The sequence below is a fragment of the Notolepis coatsorum genome (genome assembly GCF_963971535.1).
Source record: "Notolepis coatsorum genome assembly, chromosome: 18".
NCBI classification, from domain to species: Eukaryota; Metazoa; Chordata; class Actinopteri; order Aulopiformes; family Paralepididae; genus Notolepis; species Notolepis coatsorum.
In genome coordinates, this window is record NC_140182.1 from 76,963,321 (window position 1) to 76,985,741 (window position 22,421).

Here is a 22,421-nt window from a genome sequence, read left to right on the forward strand (position 1 = left end):
TTGACATAATGTTGGGAGGAATTTGGTCATTGAAAACATTGGGGTCAACAACACTCTCCAGAGTGAAAAGGTCATGATATTATTGGTTGAAATTGGTTTGTGCAAACGTACACGTCATAGGCACACATCATATTTGGTTTTACAGTAAGGATTTTGATATAAGAATATAGATTTTTTGTATTATTTATTTTTGACATATTACTAAGTAAGTAGGTGCACAATATGACTGGAGAAGTGATCTAAAATGACAAAGAATACTTGAAATTTAAGATATTTTTAACCAGGGGGCAGGACCAGTGAAATATAATTTCTGTGGTCTATTACGCTTAGGTTTCACAGTAAGGCGCCCCCTTCTAATCAGAGATGTTCAAATGGGAATTTTGTTGGAATAAGCACCTTTAGTGGTTGTGTCATGGTTCTCATCCAACACACAGTCCAACAATGAGGACCATGTAGATTCAACCACAAACTCCTGTGCTTATTCCAATGAAAGTTATGTTTTTACTTGTGAGATAATCAAACAAGTGAGCTAGCTGGCTGCTGTATTGTGTACATTACAGTGAAATACTCAAATAGAAAACACAATATATTTACTGTATAATAACAGTGAATTGATTTACCCAAAATGGGATGAAATTAAAGAGATAACAGAAAATAGGCAACAACAAAACAACAAGTCTGCATCCTGCCTTCGCTCCCTGTCCTCTTCCACCTCCTTGGCCTCTTCCTCCACCTCCTTGTCCTGCTCCACCTTGGCCTCTTCTTCCTCCTCCTCCTCCTCCCTGTCCTCTTCCACCTCCACCCCCTTCTTCTCCTTGTCCTCTTCCTCCTTGTCCTCTACATCCTCCTGGCCCTGCTCCTCCTTGGCCTCTTTCTCCTCCTCCCCGGCCTCCACCTCATTGTCCTCTTCCTACTCCTCCTCTCCCTCCTCTTACTCCCACTCCACTTGCTGCTCACCTCTCTCTTCAATGTTGCCACCATCCATTTTTTTCCAAACAAACCAGGAGCTCATCTGTGACTAGGGCTGCAACAATTAGTCGACATAATCGACAACGTCGATTATAAAAAAATCGTAGATGAGGAATTGTTGCGTCGATTAGTCTTTAAATTTTTAATTCTTTTTGGCACTACCTATCTTTGTGAAAGTGGCTTCTCAGCTCTGGTCCAGCTGAAGACTTCTTAGCTTAACATAACAGACCGACAGTAAGTTTGGGGGAACTAATGGGATAACTGGGGATGTTGTTTGGTCCTGACAAGAGTCTCAAAGTCTGGGGTGATGGTAGACAAAGCAACTCTGAGGTCATGCTCAATGTCCAATCTGTTCCTCTGCTCTGTCTTCAGCTGGACCAGAGCTGAGAAGCCACTTTCACAAAGATAGGTAGTGCAAAAAAAAAATATTATAGAAAAGAAAAAATCGAAAAAATAATCGACAGATTAGTCGACTACCAAAATAGTCATTAGTTGCAGCCCTATCTGTGACCCTGCAAATTTCTGATTGCAAATTGCACAATAGCCTTTGGAGTTTAGAAATGTGATTGGCAGTGTGTTCTGTGTGAACACCAAGAGAGGGAATTCAAGAAGAGTGTCCAGTGTGGTGAAAAATGTGTGGTTTGGAATTGGAATCAGACTCTAAAGCATAAAATGTGTTTTGGAGTTTAGCAGAATTGATTTAGCAGTTGGTAAATGAGTTACAGGTTGTGCACGTTGTGTCTGATGTTACAAATAATGTGTTTAAGCAATTGAGAAAAACTAACAACCTGTACCCAGCATGCCATTCAGTGGTGTAACAGTTAATAGGGTCCCAACTAAATACACTACACAGTGTAGGTCCCGGTAAAAACAAGGTAAAATATATAAAGAAATATCGTTACGAAACAATATTTGCATAAACTACTTTATAATTTAACGACAATCGATGCCCATCCCTACCCACTACAGATACATTTTTTGGAATCTACGTTCACCGTGAAGACATGCAAGTAAAAGCCTTTCAGTCAGGAATTCCGGGCAATGCGAGATGAGGAATGGAACTATTTACATTTTTGGGTGAAGTATTCCTTTAACACAATGGCCGCCAAGAACGAGTTAACTCGTTATAGCCCACCAATTGTTTGCCACCAAACAACGAGTATACTCGTTATTATGATCGTTATTTCTTTTATTCGCTATTTCCATTCATAATTCATCCTGCTATGGTGTAGGACTGTGTTGCACTCTGTCTGAGACCGCAACGGTGCGATACCGCTGCCTAACGCCTTGCGGACGCTATTGCACTCCATTTGAAACGATGTGGTTTGTTTTCCTGGCCGAGCTGCAGCGTGCAGACGGAGTCTAAACACTCCAGCAAGGCAAGCGCTCATAACAATGCATCGACAAAGCTCCACCGCCCGCTACGGTTGGGCATCGTTTGGATTTGAACGATTCCGGTTTTGATTCAGATTCTCCATATCGATTCCTGTTCTGAACGATTCTCGATTCAGATTCTTTGAGGTGCATGTCACAGCTTATTTCGCAGGAGAATTTTTCTTTTTTTTGAAAACTTTAACTTTTTTTCATACTATTCACATTTTCAGTTGACTTGATAGTTTAATTTGGTTGCTGTACTGTAACTAGGGTATTAACCCTTTCTCCGCCGATGACGTGTTAACACGTCATTCTCCGCCATGCGTAATCTGCCAATGACGCCGTAAGGTGTCTTTGAGATCAATATTTCATATTTTCGTCATGGTATTCATATGTCACTCACGGAGTCTTGGGTGATGCTGTCTGGGCCATCACAACTCTGCAACGCTTCAATACCGCCACCTCGTGGCCGATCGACGAGTTGCCAAACCGGAAGTGGCCGGAAGTGCTTGGTCCGTCCCCTATTTTCGTCTGGCCACTCGCTTAGCGTCCCAGGACTCAATACAGACACCGTCGATATGAATCTTTGCCATAACTCAATAATCAACATGTTTTGGACGTGTATAGTAATATACAAACCGGAAATGGATCGCATCGATCAACATCCCATAATAGTGATCTTTTTGCTCCAGTGTGATCGCCCAACGGTAAGAGGAGACTGACGTGAGTTTCAACGTTTTTCTTTACCATTTTCGATACAAACTGCTCTGATCAATATATCACCCATACTACATGAATCATTTAACATTGAATTATAAACGACCACCCCCCCCCCCCCCTCCGGTCACCCGCAGATGACCAGTCATGACGTTTAGGACCATGTACAGTTGAAATTTTTAATATAACGTTGATCGGTATCAAACTGCATTTGATCATCTAATATATGCATTTATGGCTATATCTCACGTTCTATGAAATACAGCAGAAAACGATAAAAACATATTTATACTCTAGACAGTATTTTAGTATGAATGTGTGAATGAAAAAGTAAAACGTTCCTACATCCTGAACGATAGATAATTGATGTTGAATGGGCCATAGTAATGTCAATTTAGCAATACAATTTAAAAAGTTATAGCCCTGCAAAAATAGGTGAACATCTCCATAGACAAATAGCGCTGGCAGAGAGGATACAAGGATGGATATAAGCTCCGGCAGAGAATGGGTTAATTAACAAAGTAAAAAAAAAAACGGAACCGGAAGTTAGGAACCGGTTCCTAATTAGAACCGGTTTTCGCTGCCCAACCCTACCGCCCGCCCGTTCATTTTCTTTGGTGGTAAACGTGGGACACACTACCACGACCAGTATTTGGAATGGCTATCAGATAATTGGATTATTCTTTTTGCAGTACATCATAGACAAGGTCAGGACTATATTATATTATCAATCTTGCGTTGATCCGATAATTTTGTTCCCCGTGATCGCAGCCTGTGTGTGTGTGTGTGCCGTTGGCTGCGATCAAAGCATACATCCATAGCTACGGTATTATAGGGCTGGGGGATATGGCAAAAAACCATATCGCGATAACGATATGATAATGTTATCATATCACTCGATATCGATAATTATCGAAATTGTTATAAGTATATATAAAAATAAAAATAAAATTTAAACAGATGTATGTTTATTTTGCAGCAATTCTTTGTCGTTGCCACCATCTTTAGTGTTACATCCCCTCACACTCCAGTTCTCTGGCTGCAGCTGGTTTAAAAGCAAAAGTAAACCGGCTTCTCTGCTGGCTGTGGCTCCAGGGGAGTTGAACAGTTCTGGCTCTGCTAGTTTATTTTCGATCTTTTTTGGCGCTTTTTTGGTGGACAAACCACCGCACATGTGCACCGTGACTCGTGACTGGAGTCTAGCTCTGCTAGCACACATAGCATACTGTGTACAGACGGTTTCAAACTGTATTTTAAATTAGAAAGCAAACAAAATAAATGGACAAGAGAAAAATAAATCTCAATTTGGTCAAAGCCATTACTTTAAGTTGCAGGCAAGAAAGACAAGTCTGTCCACTGTCCATGGTAAAATATATATATATATCGATATATATTTTTTTTGATATTCGATATGGATTATTAAAATATATCGCGATATTTATCGTTATATTGCCCAGCCCGTGGCACTCAATGTGTTAAGAATCTTGACTCCATCACACAGGACCTCACGCTCCCTCCACAACTCCTTTCAACCATTCCCATAAGGACGCAGCTACAAAGAACATCTACGAATGACAGACAAGTCTACCACCGGCACAGCTGGCAAGTCTTAGTAAAATACTGTACAACTATGGAAAATATAAAGAGACCACATCAGAATTGTCAGTTTCAGGTATGATTCTGTCAAATATATCTTTTGATATAATTTTTAGGGCTGTCTTAAATACTTCGAAGCTTTGTTCGATGGCACAAGCTTCGAACATACATTTTTTATTTATTTTTGCCTCCAAAATCTTGCGCCTCCATTACAATGAAACGAAAGTAAGCTGCGCCTCGACTCCACCTCTCTACAACAAGCATGTGGAGATTATCTGTGTTGAAAACAACAAGGACATGTGCAGCAGACATGTCGACGAAGAAGTCATCAGACGTGTGGTTACACTTTAAAATATGCAAAGACAATGCCCAAAAAGCCGAGTGCCAGATATGCCAGAAGAAAATGGCATATCACAGCTCTACAACAACTTTGTCAAATCACCTAAAAAACGCATGTATCGTTGTACACGACGGCGACGCCACACAAAACATTAATAAGGCTATGACCTATGCTGCTATGACTAATGTGTTACCAAGTTGGCTAATTTAATTGTAATCATCTGCTTTTGTAGGTGCATTGTCTGATATAATTATAAATTAAATATAATATAATAGTTTGCTTGATAGACGAAGGTTGCAACATAATTATGTAATGTCATGTCGTTGGCTGTGAGAGCAGCCCCACTGCACCCAGGCAGCGCAGCCGAGTGAAACGAAAGGGGCTACTTAATTAATTAATCCAATCCACTTTATTTATAGAGCACATTTAAAAACAACAACGTTTACCAAAGTGCTGTACAAGTACAACATAAGATAAAAGAAATAATTTATTATAATTAATATTATTATTATTTTGTTTTTTTTTCCCCCTCAAAGCTTCGAATTAAAATCGAAGCTCGGGCCCGAAGCTTCGATTGCCAAAAAAAGCTTCGAAGGTCAGCCCTAAAATGTACATATTCAAGGCAAGCTCACACAAAATCCACAACCGAAAAAAAGGAATTGGCTGAAGCACATGCTTATTTTTGTCTATCCTTTACAAATTCTTAAAAACGAAATATATTTTAATATAAGAAAGAAAAACTTATGCTGCAAGTCAAGATATCATTTCAAATGTTTGATGTTTTACTCAAAACTGTACTCCTGAATTATTTTAACCTTTAAGGCTTTTTATTAAAACAAATTTAAATCTCCCCTGAGAAGTACACAACTTCAACAAGTCACTAAGGCTGTTCCATAATTTAACTCCCAAAATTGAAACATCTATCTAGCTTTTACATTAGTTCTTACCTTTTTACATGTTTTAAGAATACATATTTAAGAATACATAACCCTTAAATTATACTTTCCTTCTCTTGGTTGAAAGAGACATTGAAACTGGTAGGCTTTTACTCTTAGCACGAAAAATTCTTTCCAAGGTTTTTATGTACACCATATCTACAAATTTGTATGTGCAGGACTTTATGAATAATGGATTTGTCGATTCAAGGTAACTAGCTTTGTTTATTATTCTAATAGCTCTTTTCTGTAGTTTAATAGGATGTATATTTGTTTTATAAACATTCCCACAGACCTCAACACAATATGACATGTTTGTTTTCACAACAAAGTGAAAAATACAATATATGCAAACATTTCTGATTTAACAGCTCCCTTGTTTTGATTGATTGATTTGATTGTGTTGACGTCTGTCTGCTTGAGAAAATCCCATTTGCTGCAATAAAAATGATTGCAGTGAGATGCACAGACAAAAAAAAAATTTTTATTAGATAAAACATGTTGACAGTTTTACTTTGCAGTTTGAAAAAGGTAATACATTGCAATATTAATATCGCAATACTCAGCATATCGCAATATATTTTGAGTCGCAATACTATCGTATCGTGACTTATGTATCATAATATCGTATCGTGAGGCCTCTGGTGATTGTGATTCCCACTCCTAATACCTTCGGTCCCTTATCTATCCGTTCATTGACGTACCAATGTAGCTGTAGCCTTATTTAGCGCATCTCGCAAACATCCTTTTACAGGTCAGGCCCGGTCCTCCGAGCTCCTCTCCAGTCCAGCTTTTCCAGTCCAATATTTCCGAATCCTCCTCTATTGTTGTGTAACATGGCGTGTCGCCTCTAGAGCTTCTTCCTCTCCTTCACGTGAAGTTCAAACTAAGTGAAAGTGAAACCTAAAAATAGCTGCTGTCCGCATGTTCAGTTTATAATGTTTTATAATGATTTACACGCTTGATAACACGCTTAGCACCCTTGGTCGCGCTACTGAAACAGTAAAGGAAAGAGGGATAATAGCTAGGTTTATGAAGTACTTAGAAAGAACAGAAGGGAGCAGGGAATGTGTGTATGTGTGGGCATGTTTGTGTGTGCGTGTTTGAGTGTGCATGTTTGTGTGTGCACTGCCCACACTCAGTGTTGGAGCCGCTCAGAAGAATATGTGTATGTGTGTGTATGCATGTGTGTGTGTGTGTGCGCTGCCCGCAGTCAGTGGCAAAGCCACTCCGTCACAGTATTTCACAAATTCGTGTTTTTCTTTATGTGGGCACCGATATGCTAAAAATGACTACGTAAATAATTTTTTTTTTTTTTTTTTTTTTTTTTTTTTTTAAGCATAGGTGGGCAAGTAATGTGAATGCCTGAACACCCAGTAACACCGGTATCACGACTACCGTGACAAGCCTATTATACATGGAATAATGCAAACAGGGTTATATACACATAAATAAATAAATAATAAATATAACAATGTCTTTGCTTAGGAAGGGTTGACCAATCAATATCTTGTGGAGCAACCCGGATTCTTTACCAGAACTTTGATGTGGTGGTCATTTCATATTTTTTTCAGAGCGGTATACGTCTCCCTGCTGTACCAGGATGGATCCGAGCACCACAGACAGGGGAGGGTCTGCAGCCAGGGTTAGTACGAGACCATCTCGGTCAGAGTAGTGATGACTGGCTGCATTAATTATGTCAGACAGGTTGTGTAAGTGTAGACATGGTCTACCGGTCCACCTTCAGGATGTGTTCAAATTAGAATCCAGAGCGATTGTAAATAGTATCAACTCAAGTAAGTCATAAAATGCATGAAAAGTGACACAAGACACAACTAGGCTAACAAAAACAAAAACGACGTGTTATGTGTTAATGTTTGGTCAAGCTAATGATAATATTCAGAAAGCAACATTGTTTCATCAATACACTGAAGTTAACAAAGTACTGCATCAATCACTGAAGACTGGAGGTAAAGTAGACCTCTGCATAACTGTAGACTGGAGGTAAAGTAGACCTGCATAACTGTAGACTGGAGGTAAAGTAGACCTCTGCATATCTGTAGATAAAGTAGACCTGTGCATAACTGTAGACTGAAGGTAAAGTAGACCTCTAGTCTGCATATCTGTAAACTGGGGGTAAAGTAGACCTCTGCATATCTGTAGACTGGGGGTAAAGTAGACCTCTGCATAACTGTAGACTGGAGGTAAAGTAGACCTCTGCATAACTGTAGACTGGAGGTAAAGTAGACCTCTGCATAACTGTAGACTGGAGGTAAAGTAGACCTCTAGTCTGCATATCTGTAGACTGGAGGTAAAGTAGACCTCTGCATAACTGTAGACTGGAGGTAAAGTAGACCTCTGCATATCTGTAGACTGGGGGTAAAGTAGACCTCTGCATATCTGTAGACTGGGGTGGGTAAAGTAGACCTCTGCATAACTGTAGACTGGAGGTAAAGTTAAAGTAGACCCCCAGGTTTCAACAGAATGCACTGTGATGAACACATAGATTGCGTACACCCAATATGCAGGCACATGACTTTGGTAAAATCATCAGCTCTGACTGATGTACTTTGAGGGGCCAGACACACAGACTGTGGAATGGTTTATAAAATGCACGGTTCAGCTCCTATCACAGTTTTGGGGTCACGGTTTCCAGTTCAGTGGTTCGGCGGGGGGAGAAGAAAATACCATTGCCACGTCCATAAGTATTTGGCAGAAAGAAAGTTTTGCGTTCAATATGCTAGCCAAGAGGATAAGGAACACATAGTCAATATTTGTCAATTCGGAGTGACCTTCATTAGCAACACTTTCTTTTATTTTTTTTTGTATAAACCTCACTCCCTTTTAATGTAGTGGGCGTTCACAGTCGGGTAACGTCGCTCTGGAGTTCCATCCCTCTGCAGAATTACAGAGTATATAGTAATAGTGGCCGTTGGATAATTCTTTGACAACTCTTCCTCAATTCCCTTGGTGATGAAGTGACTACGAGAGGGAATATTAACATTGTGACTTGAGCGTTCATGCACTGAAATAACAAACCATCCGTGACTGTACTACGCTGCACATAGTTTGCTATAAACAACCCCAAGGCTTTGGATATTGATTTTTGGAACCGTCTTAAATCTGCATGGAGAGGTTGTTTAGTGTAAATACTTGGGGCGAAGAAGTCACTCTCGCCTCCCCCGAAATTATTCTGGACTGGGGTGACACCGACCAACTCATTCTGTTAAATATGTAGCGACACTAGAGCCTCAGCACTGCACAGGGATCGAACACAGTCGCTGCTTTATTCATCACCATCATAGACAAAACTAAATCTGTATTGCACCCCAATCAGCAGACATAAACGCTGCTGGAGAATAATCTGTGATGACTTCAGCTTGTCCCAAGCAAGGTGGCCAGTGCAGTGGTCAGTCAGTTTGTGTGGGAAATGGCAATTACCAGACAAACTTACCGTAAGTAAATGAGTATTCCCTAATTTCAGTGTCGTACGACATTGAGTGCAAATTGCCAGTGTTGTCCCTACACAACAATGCTGCCAGTTCTACAAACAAAAGCACACTTCATGAGTGATGTATTACAAAGTGACCCAGACAGTTTGCATCACGTGCCCCGAACTGTTTGGATGTTTTACAGGAAATGTTCCATCCCTTACAAAGACGGTACAGACTGACAAACAGGCAGACAAACTAAACGGCTGTGCTGTACAAATTCTGCCATGCCCACAACAATGATGATTCTAAATAAGAAAAAGAAAAGACACCACAATTTGCATCTTTGCACACGTGTCTGACTGTATTGGTCGGTTGTTATTGTAATCTTTTTAAGCTGTGATTTTACGGGTGCATGTCAAAAGGCTACATTTAGTCATTTTGCTGACGTTTTTATCCAAAGTTGTGTACAACAAGTCAGCAGGAAGGGTACAACTCTGGCAGCTAAGGGTAAGTAAGAGTGTTTGTCAAACAGTCTCGAACTTGGGTGCATAGTAGTATAGACAATTCCCTAGGGTTCAAAAGAAATCCGCCGGCCACAGAGCCTTTGTCTACCTCGCTCCCTACCTGTGGAACAAATTACCTGCCGTCGTCAGGCAGGGGCGCCTGCTCTGTAGAAGCTTTTAAATCCCTGCTTAAGACCCATCTTTTCTCTCTCTCCTTCAACCTACCCTGATCTCACCTGGTCGGGGACTGACCCTTAGATTAATCTATCTAGTTTAGTTAGGATGTCTATTTGCTCCCATGTCTGCAGACATGGGAGAACCTTTTTAACCTCTGTCTCCGTCTCAACCGGTCCCATGGAACAGCTTCATATCGCCTTCTGTCTGGCCTGCAGTGCTGAACCTTCTGAGTGGCTTCTCCTGCCCCCCGGGGCATACGGCCCTGAGCTATTGTCTTATATCTCATCATGTATCTATACGCCTGCAGTAGTTCTATCTATTACTCAATTTCACAATTTTCTTATATACTATGATTCTACTGTCACCATGCATGCATATGCTCACCAGTTACTAAGTAACTAGTTACTCTAATCAGATTACTTTTTTCAGTAAATAGTAATCTAATTTGCTACTTTTTACAAGCCAGTAATCTGATTACAGTTACTTTTCCAAATGGCTGTGCGTTACTATTTAGTTACTATCTCATAATGCTGATAAGAGAGCCAGGGGTACAGTCAGCTAGACCGGAGATGGGACGTGCGCTCGCGCACGCACACAGCCACACACACGTGAGAATAACAAACTATAATACCATGTTTTATATTACACAACGGTTTTACAATTTTTTTTAAAATTAAAATTATATTATATAAATTTTCTATTTTATTTAGTTTGGGAACCACTGTCCTAGAGTGCCTGAGCAGTGGACAGATGTGACCTTATATGGCCTGATGGCTGATGACGTCTCATGATGACCTGTCTGAGCAGCCAATCATGGTTTATGACATTATGCATTTTCAATAAATCATTATAAAAAAAATAAAAAATAAATGTTGTCATTCTTATGTTGTGGCAGCAGCAGGGGGGACGGCGACGACTTAGTAACCGTAATAATCAAGTAATCAGTCAAGTAACTAGATTACTTTTTAAAGGAGTAATCAGTAATCAGATAATTTTTTACAAGTAATCTGTGGCATCACTGATGCTCACTACATGTATTTATTGCTCCATCTCCGCCCACTACAAACATGGGAACTCTCTAACCCCTCCCCCCCCCCCCCCCCCGCCATCTCTCTGAGTGGTTGTCTCGTAGTGCTGACCAAGGTGGTGGATGTCTCGGGGTCTTGGCCAAGATTGCAGTGACTGTTCTACGTGCACCACCGAGGCCATGGATCAGCTTCTTACCGTCTTCTGTCCGTGGTCTGTCAACGTGGTTTAGACATGGAGTTCATTGCTGGGTTAAGTACTTCTATTCTATTCACATAATATGCTTACTACATATATCTATTCTATTCACATAATATGCTTACCACTTGTATCTATTGCTATGTCCGCCCATCACAATCACACAAACTGTCTAACGCCTGTCCTCAGTGTCTCCCTGTGAGTGGCTGTCTCGGAGTGATGATCGGAGTGTTGGACGTCCCGTGATGATGACCGGGAGGATGCGACCCTCTCTGCGCCGCCCCTTTGCCTTAAATAGATCCGCTATCAGCTCTATCTTTAATCTTTCAAAACATTCAGTTGCTATCGCATGCACTTATCTGTGTTTCACCACACATGAGTGCATGCTTACCAACTGTTCGCCTGTTTTACTGCAACACTACTATCACCGACATCTAAGAAGGGAGATCCCCCCTTGAATGGCCCTTCTAAGGTTTCTCTCCTCCACATTGCCTGTGGTGCATTTTTCCCTATTGCTAGGTTTTAGTGAGTTTTTCCTTACCTTCGCGTGGGGTATGTCTGGAAGTGTTGCATTTATTTTGGATTTATTTTAAATTCTTTGGACTTTATGGTGTTTTTGTTTTGTTCTTGACTTATTGGGATGTTTCTTCTTGACGTGTCCGGCCCATGGGGACATTAACGTGTGTTGTCGGGCCTTACAAATACATTTGATTTGATTAGGTTAGTCAGCGTTTTTCTTCAGATATTGATTGACGAAGTGTGTTTTAAGTCGACGGCGGAAAATTGGGCGGGTTTCGGTTTTGGGTCGCTTTTTCTATAATTCAACATGAGACTCAGTGTCTTGTAGCCTAACACTGTTGCTAGGCTATATACAGGGATTAAAGCAAAAAATAATCTCCTGACTGAACTTTTTTTCAGGCCAAGTCATATTCTTATTTTAACCTCCACTGTTTTATTTTTTTTTAATAGCGTTAGCGTTTTAAGGGTGCCTACTTGTTTCGGTTTCGTCGATAATGCAATGTACAGTTACACCCCCCGCCCCCACCCCACCCACCCACCTCCAATGTACAGCCCCCCCCCCCCTCCACCCAACCTACCCAACCTCCTCCAATGTAGTTTCTTCATCAAATGTATATACTCTTTTTTTTAGACTCTTATTGTATCACAAACAATACTGTATTTGTAAATCTGGTATGTCATAAATGTATAGATGTAGCAGTATTGTCTATCTGTATGTCATGTGTGTCATATGTTATGATGAATTGAAAATGGGGGACCCTGATGTAAACAAGATGAAAGTCTTTCTCTGGTCTGCATCCCCTTAACACTTTGAGCGCCACTCACGGCTTTATTCGGGTTTACGACCAGACCGTTGAATGCCACGTCACGGCTATTCTCGGGTTATTTATATATTTTTATTAGCGATCTGAAATCATATTGCATCACGTGCGGATTTCTGACTCCACATTTTACTTCTCACTGATGCAGCCGGGGTCTACCAGAGTTCATTCTGGAGCCTCTGAGCCACGGCGAATATGGGTTATACTGTACACACGATAGATCAATACATTTATCGATTTTTTCGAATGGCGATCGGAAATTGGAATAAACCATTTGGATACCATCTGACCTCAGGTAAGGAATCTATGTTATCAGTGTTAGGATAATCAGACTACCGGTAGTTTTCACAGAGATATAAGCGTTTATGTGATATAGCTGTTTTGACTAGGGATGCAGCACCGATATGAAAATTTGCCGCCGATACCGATTGTTCAACAAACACAAGCGGCCGATACCGATATTTGTGGCAAATCTTTTTTTAATTCTTTTTTTTTTTTGGTAAATTTTTTTTTTTTTTAATATATATATATATTTTTATGAAACTACTGTATATTTGTGTTACAAATTGTGCTCACCGATATGAACATAGGCCTCTTTACTTACTTAAAAAAAGGAAACATCAAGAAATAGCACTATCTCTCTCCCAGTATGTTCTGCAGGGCTGCAGCTAGCTACTAGTTCTCCCAGTATGGTCTACCGGCTGGGCTGCAGCTGGATACTATTGTCTCAACCAGAGTCTCAACCAATGACATTTTGATTGACAGTCAGTTCTGCCAATTACGTCACACACCGCTTGCACCCGCCTCTGCTGTTACCACCAATCGGCAAGCGCGTATACATTTTTTACTTCCGCTTTTGTCCGCCATTGATTTTGACAAGAGGTTTTCTAGAACAACAACAACAACGGCCCGGCGCTGCCGGCGTTTAGCTTTTAACACTTTGAGCGCCACACCTGGTTTTCCTTTTTACCGGCTGAATGCCACCATCGGCGCCAATGTTAACGTTAATATCGCCTAATCTATGTTTTAAATTATGGCTATGTGTCTAATCTGCCCATTGCATTATCAAAGACTATTTTCCAGTCAGTGCTGTCAAGGCAGATTGTTTTTTTATCGCGTCGTTTCCGTTTCAGAGCAGTTAGAAAAGCCCCCGTTTTGATATAAAAAAACAGCTCATTCTGGAGCATTCTATGAAAATCGTCTTTTAGTGGAATATTCCACAACGTTGATATTCGTCTGCCTTTATATGAATCGTTTTCAAATAAACGCTAGATGATCAATATTATACGTGCACGCAAGCACATTACGGCCGCGCGCGGATAATCGCCTCGTTGATTTCCTCTCGGACTTTTACAGTGAAACCAAAAGAAGACATTTCACAAAACAGCCTATATCTTCATCAAACTTACTCTGATTATCCTAACACTGATAACATAGAGTCCTTACCTGACATCAGATGGTATCCAAGGTATATTCCAATTCCTGATCACCATTCGAAAAAATCGATACGTGTATGGATCCAACGCGATACTGTAGAACTCCATGATCAGCGGGGATCTGAGGTTCCAGAATGAACTGTGGTAACCCCGGCTGGATCAGTGGACTGGAAAATGTGGAGTACCGGATTTTTTTCCCCATTCATTTTCATTGAGTCCATTCCAAAATCACTTATGTCATCTGGGAGACGACAGGGGGGCGCTTTTTTCCACAGTGATCGCCGGCGCCGCTCGGCTATACTCGGGTAGGCTCGGGTGATGCAATAATTTTTCAGATCGCAAAAAAAAAAAAAAAAAGCCGAGAAATCTCGTGAGTGGCATTCAACGTCACTATTAAAAACCTGAGATATCTCGTGAGTGGCACTCAAAGTGTTAATGAGGCATAATGATTTTACTGCAACGATTGTTATAATAAAACAAAGCCTTTCTATACACGAGTCTGATTGAAAACTTTATTAACAGATTGCAGAATGGGTAAAACTCAGGGCTCTATGAGCAATGGAAGGAACTGAGCTAGTATGAACGCGGGCTTGCTATGTTCGGGTAAATAATATGCTGATGTTATTGAACGTGTAACACTAACTATATAACGTTAATGCCACAAAACGAATGCCTTGTTAATCATAAGTACGGTACTACGGTAGTAACTTTGATGCAGTAGCTTGTGTGTGTGCGTGTGGGGGACTGGGGACCGTTGTGGAGGTCGCGAGTGAACTTTTTTTGTCTTTTGACGCTACACAAATTGATGGATATTTATCGGCTACTGCCATCGGCACATTCAAGCTTATCGGCCGATAGGCCGATTGCAGTCAACAAGGCACTTATCGGCCGATACCGATACCCGACCGATACATCAGTGCACCCCTAGTTTTGACTGTAAAAGCTATCAGGAAATGAGAGCAGCTATTATCAGCGCGCGGCACGAACGTGCGTGCGCACACATAATCTATCGATCATCTAGCGTTTATTTGAAAACGATTCATAAATAGGCCGACAAATGACAACGTTCTGGAATATTCCAGTAAAAGGCGATTATCATAGGCATGGGTTGTTTTTCCCCGGAAAACGGGTGATTTTCAAAATGCTATCAAACAGAAATGAAGCGATAAAAATACAATCTAATCTGCCTTGCCAATGTTGACTGGAAAATGAGTCTTTGATAAGCAATGGGCAGATTAGACACATAGCCATAATTTAAAACATAGATTAGGCGATATTAAGTTCGTTAACATTGGGAGTGGACCGTGGCATTCAAGGGGGTAAAAAGGAAAACACGGCGTGGCGCTCTAAGTGTTAACAATTGTGTGTATTGAGCCATACTGTACTGTACCCATTCTGCAATCTGTTAATAAAGTTTTCAATCAAACAAATGTATAGAAAAGCTTTTATTATAACCATATAACAAAAAATTATATTATTGTTTATGAAAATGTTTTAGCCCTATGCTTGACTATTATTTTAGGCATGGCAACAAATAAAATAATAATAAAATGAATAAATAAAATATTAAATAAATAAATAGGCTACACGTCTCTCTTTTTGTGTTACAAATTGTGCTCACCGATATGAACATAGGCCTCTTTACTTACTTATGGTACTTTATGGTATTCCACCATGCCATGTGTGTTTTTATTTTATAATGCTCATGACATGAGTCATGATTATTGATGAAGTCTGAGTCGTACAATACTCACTGCCTTTCATAACCTAACAGACTAACTTGTCTTGCTCAAGACTTGTTTATGGGTTTTAATAAGAGAGCACTGTATCTCTCTCAACCAAATCAATGCATGGTAGACAGCAACAGAACAATTTTGATTGACAAGTCGATTCTGCCAATTACGTCACCGCTTGCACCCACCTCTGCTGTTCTTACCACCAATCGGCAAGCGCTTATTCGTTTTTTACTTCCGGGAAGTCCGCCATTGATTTACACAAGAGAATCAATAACAAACGTACCGGAGCTAATAACAGGAGTACCAAACGAGGCATGGTGATTTTACTGCAACGAATGTTATAATAAAAGCTTTTCTATACATTTGTCTGATTGAAAACTTTATTAACAGATTGCAGAATAGGTACAATTCAGTATGGGCTCTTTGAGCAAAGGAAGGAACTGAGCTATGAATGACCAACAACAATGCTATGGTCGGGTAAATACGCTGATGTTATTGAACGTGTAACTATAACGTTAATGCCACAAAACGAATGCCTTTGTTAATCATAAGTAACTTTGATGCAGTAGCATGTGTGTGGGGGCGGGTTGTGCAGGTCGCTTGACTGAAACTTTTTTCTACTATTAGCGTAATCCTGTCTCTCGAGTCGCTGCGTGCGTCCTGCCATTATTGCTCGCCATGACTGCTTGGCGTGGCCGCGTCGGAAAAAATGCCCTTTTTCATGATATTTGACGCCCGATTGGCTCAATTTAGTTTCAATCTGTATGGATCTACAAATCATATTATACCAGGTAGCCAATTGACGGGAAATCCGTCAGACTCCGAATCAAATGGACGGAACTCCGAATCAAATGGACGGAACTCCGAATCAAATGGACGGAATTCCGTCTCAAGACGGAACGCTTTAATGCCTGTATATAATATAATATAATATAGGCAAGGAAGATTACTTAGTAGCAAAGTGCATAATAGTAAAAGAAATGTTTTTAAATAGTAATTTTTTCCCCCTACAACTTTCTACGATGTGATGATTTCTTCTGAAATGTGAAAGAAATCCAACACCCAAACCTTCTCACCTGAGAGTAGAAGTTGACCATGGTCGTCGTCTCGATGTCCTTCTTCCCCAGCACCTCCATCTTGACTGGCGCGCTGGGGAACTTGTAGGAGAAGTAGTCCAGGAAGTCGGGCAGGTAGGAGGCGGCGCCGTGGATGATCCCCATCACGTAGCGCGCCGCCATCGCCTCGTCCTCGCTGAACGCCAGCGTGACGAACTCCTGGGCGAAGCGCTGCATCTCGGCTTCTGAGAGGCCGGACAGCTGGTCAGTATAGGCGTGCGCCACGGAGGCCCCGCCGTTGGCCTGCTGCTCCACATGGATCAGGCGCCCGAACTCCAAGCCGGGGAGGCCCGGTGAGGCCGTGCAGCGGAGAGGGGAGGCAAAGCCCATGGAGGAGGGGCCGGAAGCGGTGGTGAGGGGAGAGTACGGGACATCCTGGTGGGGAGCCGGGGTCTGCAGTAAGCCGCCGCTGCTGTTCCCGTTGATCTTGCTGAGGAAGTCGGGCAGGTCCAGAGACACGCCGGAGCACACCGTCTGGCTGGAGCGGTGGTACATCTTGGGCCGGCTGCGTCTCTCCTTCTCCCGCTCGCCGTCTTTGTGCTTCTTTTTCTTCTTCTTCTTCAGCTTCTTCAGGAGGAGCTCTTCCTCCGAGAGGGCTTTGGGCTTCTTCAGGAGGAGCTCTTCCTCCGAGAGGGCTTTGGGCTTCTTCAGGAGGAGCTCTTCCTCCGAGAGGGCTTTGGGCTTCTTCAGGAGGAGCTCTTCCTCCGAGAGGGCTTTGGGCTTCTTCAGGAGGAGCTCTTCCTCCGAGAGGGCTTTGGGCTTCTTTAGGAGGAGCTCTTCCTCCGAGAGGGCTTTGGGCTTCTTCAGGAGGAGCTCTTCCTCCGAGAGGGCTTTGGGCTTCTTCAGGAGGAGCTCTTCCTCCGAGAGGGCTTTGGGCTTCTTCAGGAGGAGCTCTTCCTCCGAGAGGGCTTTGGGCTTCTTCAGGAGGAGCTCTTCCTCCGAGAGGGCTTTGGGCTTCTCATTCGACTCTGCAGGAGAGAGAGAGAGAGAGAGAGAGAGAGAGAGAGAGAGAGAGAGAGAGAGAGAGAGAGAGAGAGAGAGAGAGAGAGAGAAACATAAATGGTAAGTGGACTGCATTTATATAGCGCTTTTTTATCCAAAGCGCTTTACATTTTATACCTCACATTGGCCCATTCACACACTGACGGCAGAGGCAACCATGCAAGGTGCAAACCTGCTCATCAGGAGCAGTTAGGCGTTACGTGTCTTGGAAACATGTTTGTTACCAGTTGTGCATCATTTCATATAGGTCCTGTAAAGGTTGGCTAGACACAAAATGCAAACTTAAATTCAAATAAAAAATATGATTATTTATTTTTAAAATCAGTGTATAGAAGATGGTTAATGGATAAGTGTTGTGCTACATGAACAAGCCAGAAGACATGCACTGGACAACAACATCTCTCTTTATAGTAGTTTGTTTAATTGTTTGTAAAGCAGCCTGACTCCACCCTTACCTTTCTGGGGACAAGTCACCTCTCCGTTTTCTCTAGCCATGTCATTCACAGGTGGTGTTGTGTGATTCTCCCACTGCTTCTCTTTATCCCTCTCCCTCTTCTTATCCCTCTCCTTGTCCTTAACGCGGTGATCTGGGGAGGCGTCAGCAACGCAGAATGAAGAGTGAAAACCAAGCTACATCCACAACAGCAACGATAACGGATAAGCAAACATTGGCACGTGTACATCACCATCTGGGCCTAATAAATAACGGGCCCTAGAAAATATTAACAAAATAACGTCATAATTAGTTGAATTGCAGTATTCTAATATCGTTACATGCACATGTCATTTTCCCAATACGCTAAATTGAGTGGATGTTCAATCACGTTCCACTATGGCAGGGATCTGTTGTGTTGCTGCCTCTCACCTCGCTGGAACATTTTCACGTCACCGTTCTCCGTCTTTGTATTATGGCCAGGGCTCACTTTCTCCACGGCAACGGGCGAACTCTGCGTCTGGACGTGTTTCTCCTTCTCCCTGTGTCGTTTCTCCTTAGTCTTCTTGACTTTGTGCGGGGAGGCGAGAAAGTTGCTGATCTTGAAGATTTTCCGAGCGGGAGCCGCCGCGGCGGCGGAGTTGCTCGCCTTGGCCGGGCCGAAACTCCATTTCGCTGGGCTTCCATAACTCTGCTTCCCGTTGTGTCTCTCCGCTGCGCAGAGCTCCCCGTTCACTTTCCTGTGTTTCAGGCTCTTCTCCTCGACGCGGACCTTCTTGGCGGGCGGCGAGTAAATGTCGCCGGAAGACTGCGGTCGACTCTCCGGTGGCCGTTTGGGCACCAGGGGTTTAGGGGAATTTGTTTTGCTATTTGCTGCGAAATGCATGGAGTCCACGGACTCGGCCATCTTGGAAGTTTCTATTTTTTACGGTCATACGTAACTGGCGCGTGAGAGACAGGGAGGGGCGGGGCCTCGCGCTGTACGTTGGGCGTGAGAGACAGGGAGGGGCGGGGCCTCGCGCTGTACGTCGAGCGGGGAGCAGTCAGACGCAGGATGGGGGAGGGATGGGGGAGAGCAGGCCCAGTAAACACGGTTGTTTACAACGGTGTAGAATAGCGGGAAATACTGTCATTGGGATTTTACACTTGATGAGGCTTTGTGGCTCGTGCACTAGTAACATGGCAGGCACGCCTCCCTCATTGGCCACCGCGACCGTGCATCGCTCAAATGAGATGGTCGTTAATACCGCTAGATAAATCCGCGAAAATGGATCTAATTATTACTGCAACGGAAACGTGGAGGAAATATAATTGTTGTAGAGAATTTCAGGTTTATTTGTGATTTATTTGTCTAAAGTAGCAACCGAACATAATTGTGTTGCCTTTTGATGAGCCACACACGGCCCAGGCAACAATTACATTTAAAATGTGTTTGTATTATTATTATTATTATTATTATTATTATTATTATTATTATTATTATTATTATTATTATTACTATTGTTATGTAATCCTTTCACTTCAATATGGAAAACTCAAAATTCAATTCAGCTTTTCTATTGAGAATGTTCTAAGGGGGTTTAATCACATGACAGCAGCGGCGGCACATATTGTTCCAGAAGTAGTGTTCTTGACCACTGCACCACCTCTGGACGCCACAAGTTCAATTCTCATAATTTGATACACCGTTTGGTGATGTAATCAATGCACTATATAACGAGGCACTTCTAAAATGTGCCACTGGGTGGTAGTAGAGCGATACATTCGTCGAGTGATCATTTCTCTAGATATCTTTCATGTGCATCTCCACACAGCTGTCATAGGACTCTTGTAGAAGAAAAAAACAGCCATAAATGTTATTTGATGAGAAATTACTCATTTTATTGCACAATTGAATACCCATCAGACACCTGGATCATGACAAGAGGCTTTTATTTATTGTTCAATATTTTCACTCCTCCCAAGCCATGAGCTTGTTCCATTTTCACTATTGTGTAATCAAGAGTCAAATACAACAGCTAAACCTTATCAGTTTGTCTCTGTGTTTTGACATAAAATAAACAAATCCACATGAAGAAGCGGGGAAAGTGTCTCTCCCTCTCTTTTCTCTGTCTCTTTCTCTCCCTCTGTCTCTTTCTCTCTCTGTCTGTGTCTCTCTATCTTTGTCTCTCTCTTCTCTCTAAACCATTCACTCTGTGGATCGTTCTCCTTTTTTAGTCTTAATCTGACAGAGGGGTTGTAGACTGAGGTATGGAGTACTCAGGGTGTTCAGTGGCTTACTTAAAAATGACACTTGTTTGTTTTGCACGACCTGAATTGTATGCGAGGTGTGTTACACTGAGCGTTGCCATGGAGACGATAATACAGTTTGCATAATACAGTTTGCATTAGAAGGCCAGTTATTTTTGTTTTCCCATGGCGTCATGGCGTGGAACAGTATTCCAAGGAAGAGGCGTCAGCAGACGGTACTCGGAAGACAACTACAGTATTCTGGAGACAAAGAGAAGATGCCAAAACCAAATAGCTCCTGTTTATATATATCCATATCTCTGAATATACCTGCATATAATCCTTCTATATACCTACATAGTTATATAACCCATAGGCGGCGGGTAATGAAGGCTAGGGTAGGCTAGGCCTACCCAAAATGTTATGCTGGGAATTTTGAAATGTATATATAATATATGTGCGCAGCTGCAGCAGCACAGGCTACAGCGCAGCATTATATATGCTATGAATTGCTGCGGTCAGGCAAGCGATACCGGAGTCTCATGGCAAGCACAGAGAGACTCAGAAGGAGCTTCTATCCCGGCCCAGGAGTTCAAAACTTTTAATCCCTATCTGATCCGATCAGATTTTTAAATGCCATTTTTTGTGATCCAGGATCAGACAAATCGGCCAGATTTTGTCCTGGTATTTCAAAGCAATCCAGGATAGGATCACCCTGATCCAGATTCAGACTTTTCAAGATGACTAGATCATGAATATCAGTGCTTTAATCCTACCGATCTCCATCTAGTGGGTATGAACAAAAAGGATGACAAGGACCACATTGCAGAGACATCTATAATATCTAATTATATTGTTAAATACATAAAGGACATAAAATCACAATGGAATTGTAATAAAAAAAAATACTCCCACTAGGGTAACAACAAAAAAACATTCATTCAAAGGCAGCTGATAATCCAGGCATGCTTTGAGGGGCTGAATTCTATATATGGTTTCAGTTTGCTGAAGGTGATGAGTGATGACAGATGATGGACTAAAAATAAATAAAAAATTAAGATATTTATTCTTTAATCTAAATTACATTTATGATTGACAATCTTTGTTGTGATACTTTTATGAGCATAAACATGTATGTCAACAGCATTTGGTTGAAAACAAAATAGGCCACCACAAATGTGATAAAAGATAAAAAATTTAATTGATTTGCCATGAAGGCTAACATTTTTTATTATTTCAGTTAACAAACTTTGCCATCTTATTTATATTGACATTTATTTTTAAATAAATTGTATAGTACATTTTGCTCTGGTAATCCACTGGAAATCCACCCCTCTGGTGGGATCAAGATAATCCAGTTTTTTGGGATCAAACTGATCCCAATCCTGTGTTGTCGGTTTGAACTACCCATATCAAAGTGATCCTAATCCTGTTTTTTGGTTTTGAACTACCCAAAATCCAAATCTGATCCAATCAGGGATTAAAAGTTTTGAACTCCTGGGCCCAGGCCATCAGGATGCTCAATGACAATAACACTATGTAACAAACCATCAAATACACTCACAGCACACACATCCACACGTACACACTCACTTTAAATAAACACCTCACTGTAGCACCCACTTTACAAACTTTTGACACTTTAACACACTTTATATTTATTGGCAAAGAGATTGCACTAAAACTCATACCTCACTGCACCTCATTGCACCACCACAAGCTAAATTGTACCTCATCTGCATCCAGTTCTGCATTGTACTATACTGTATATTGTATTGTAATTGTACTCAATTACCTTCTCTACTCTGCATTGTATATAATGAACATTTTTGTTTTGTTTACGACATACTTGAATTTCTAT

The 22,421-nt window shown here is 41.6% G+C and overlaps 1 protein-coding gene across 1 annotated transcript in view; it reads right to left on the reverse strand.

Moving 5' to 3' along the window:
• Nucleotides 1-19,238, reverse strand: part of LOC311244983 (uncharacterized protein) — a gene marked incomplete at its 5' end in the record, with an annotated part of 83,379 nt that extends 64,141 nt beyond the window's left edge. The window contains 3 exons of the mRNA XM_084334708.1: nt 16,858-17,864; nt 18,354-18,485; nt 18,764-19,238. Of these exons, the coding sequence (XP_084190834.1) occupies nt 16,858-17,864; nt 18,354-18,485; nt 18,764-19,238 (1,614 nt within the window). The remainder of the gene's footprint in view (nt 1-16,857; nt 17,865-18,353; nt 18,486-18,763) is intronic.
• Nucleotides 19,239-22,421: the final 3,183 nt, after the last annotated feature.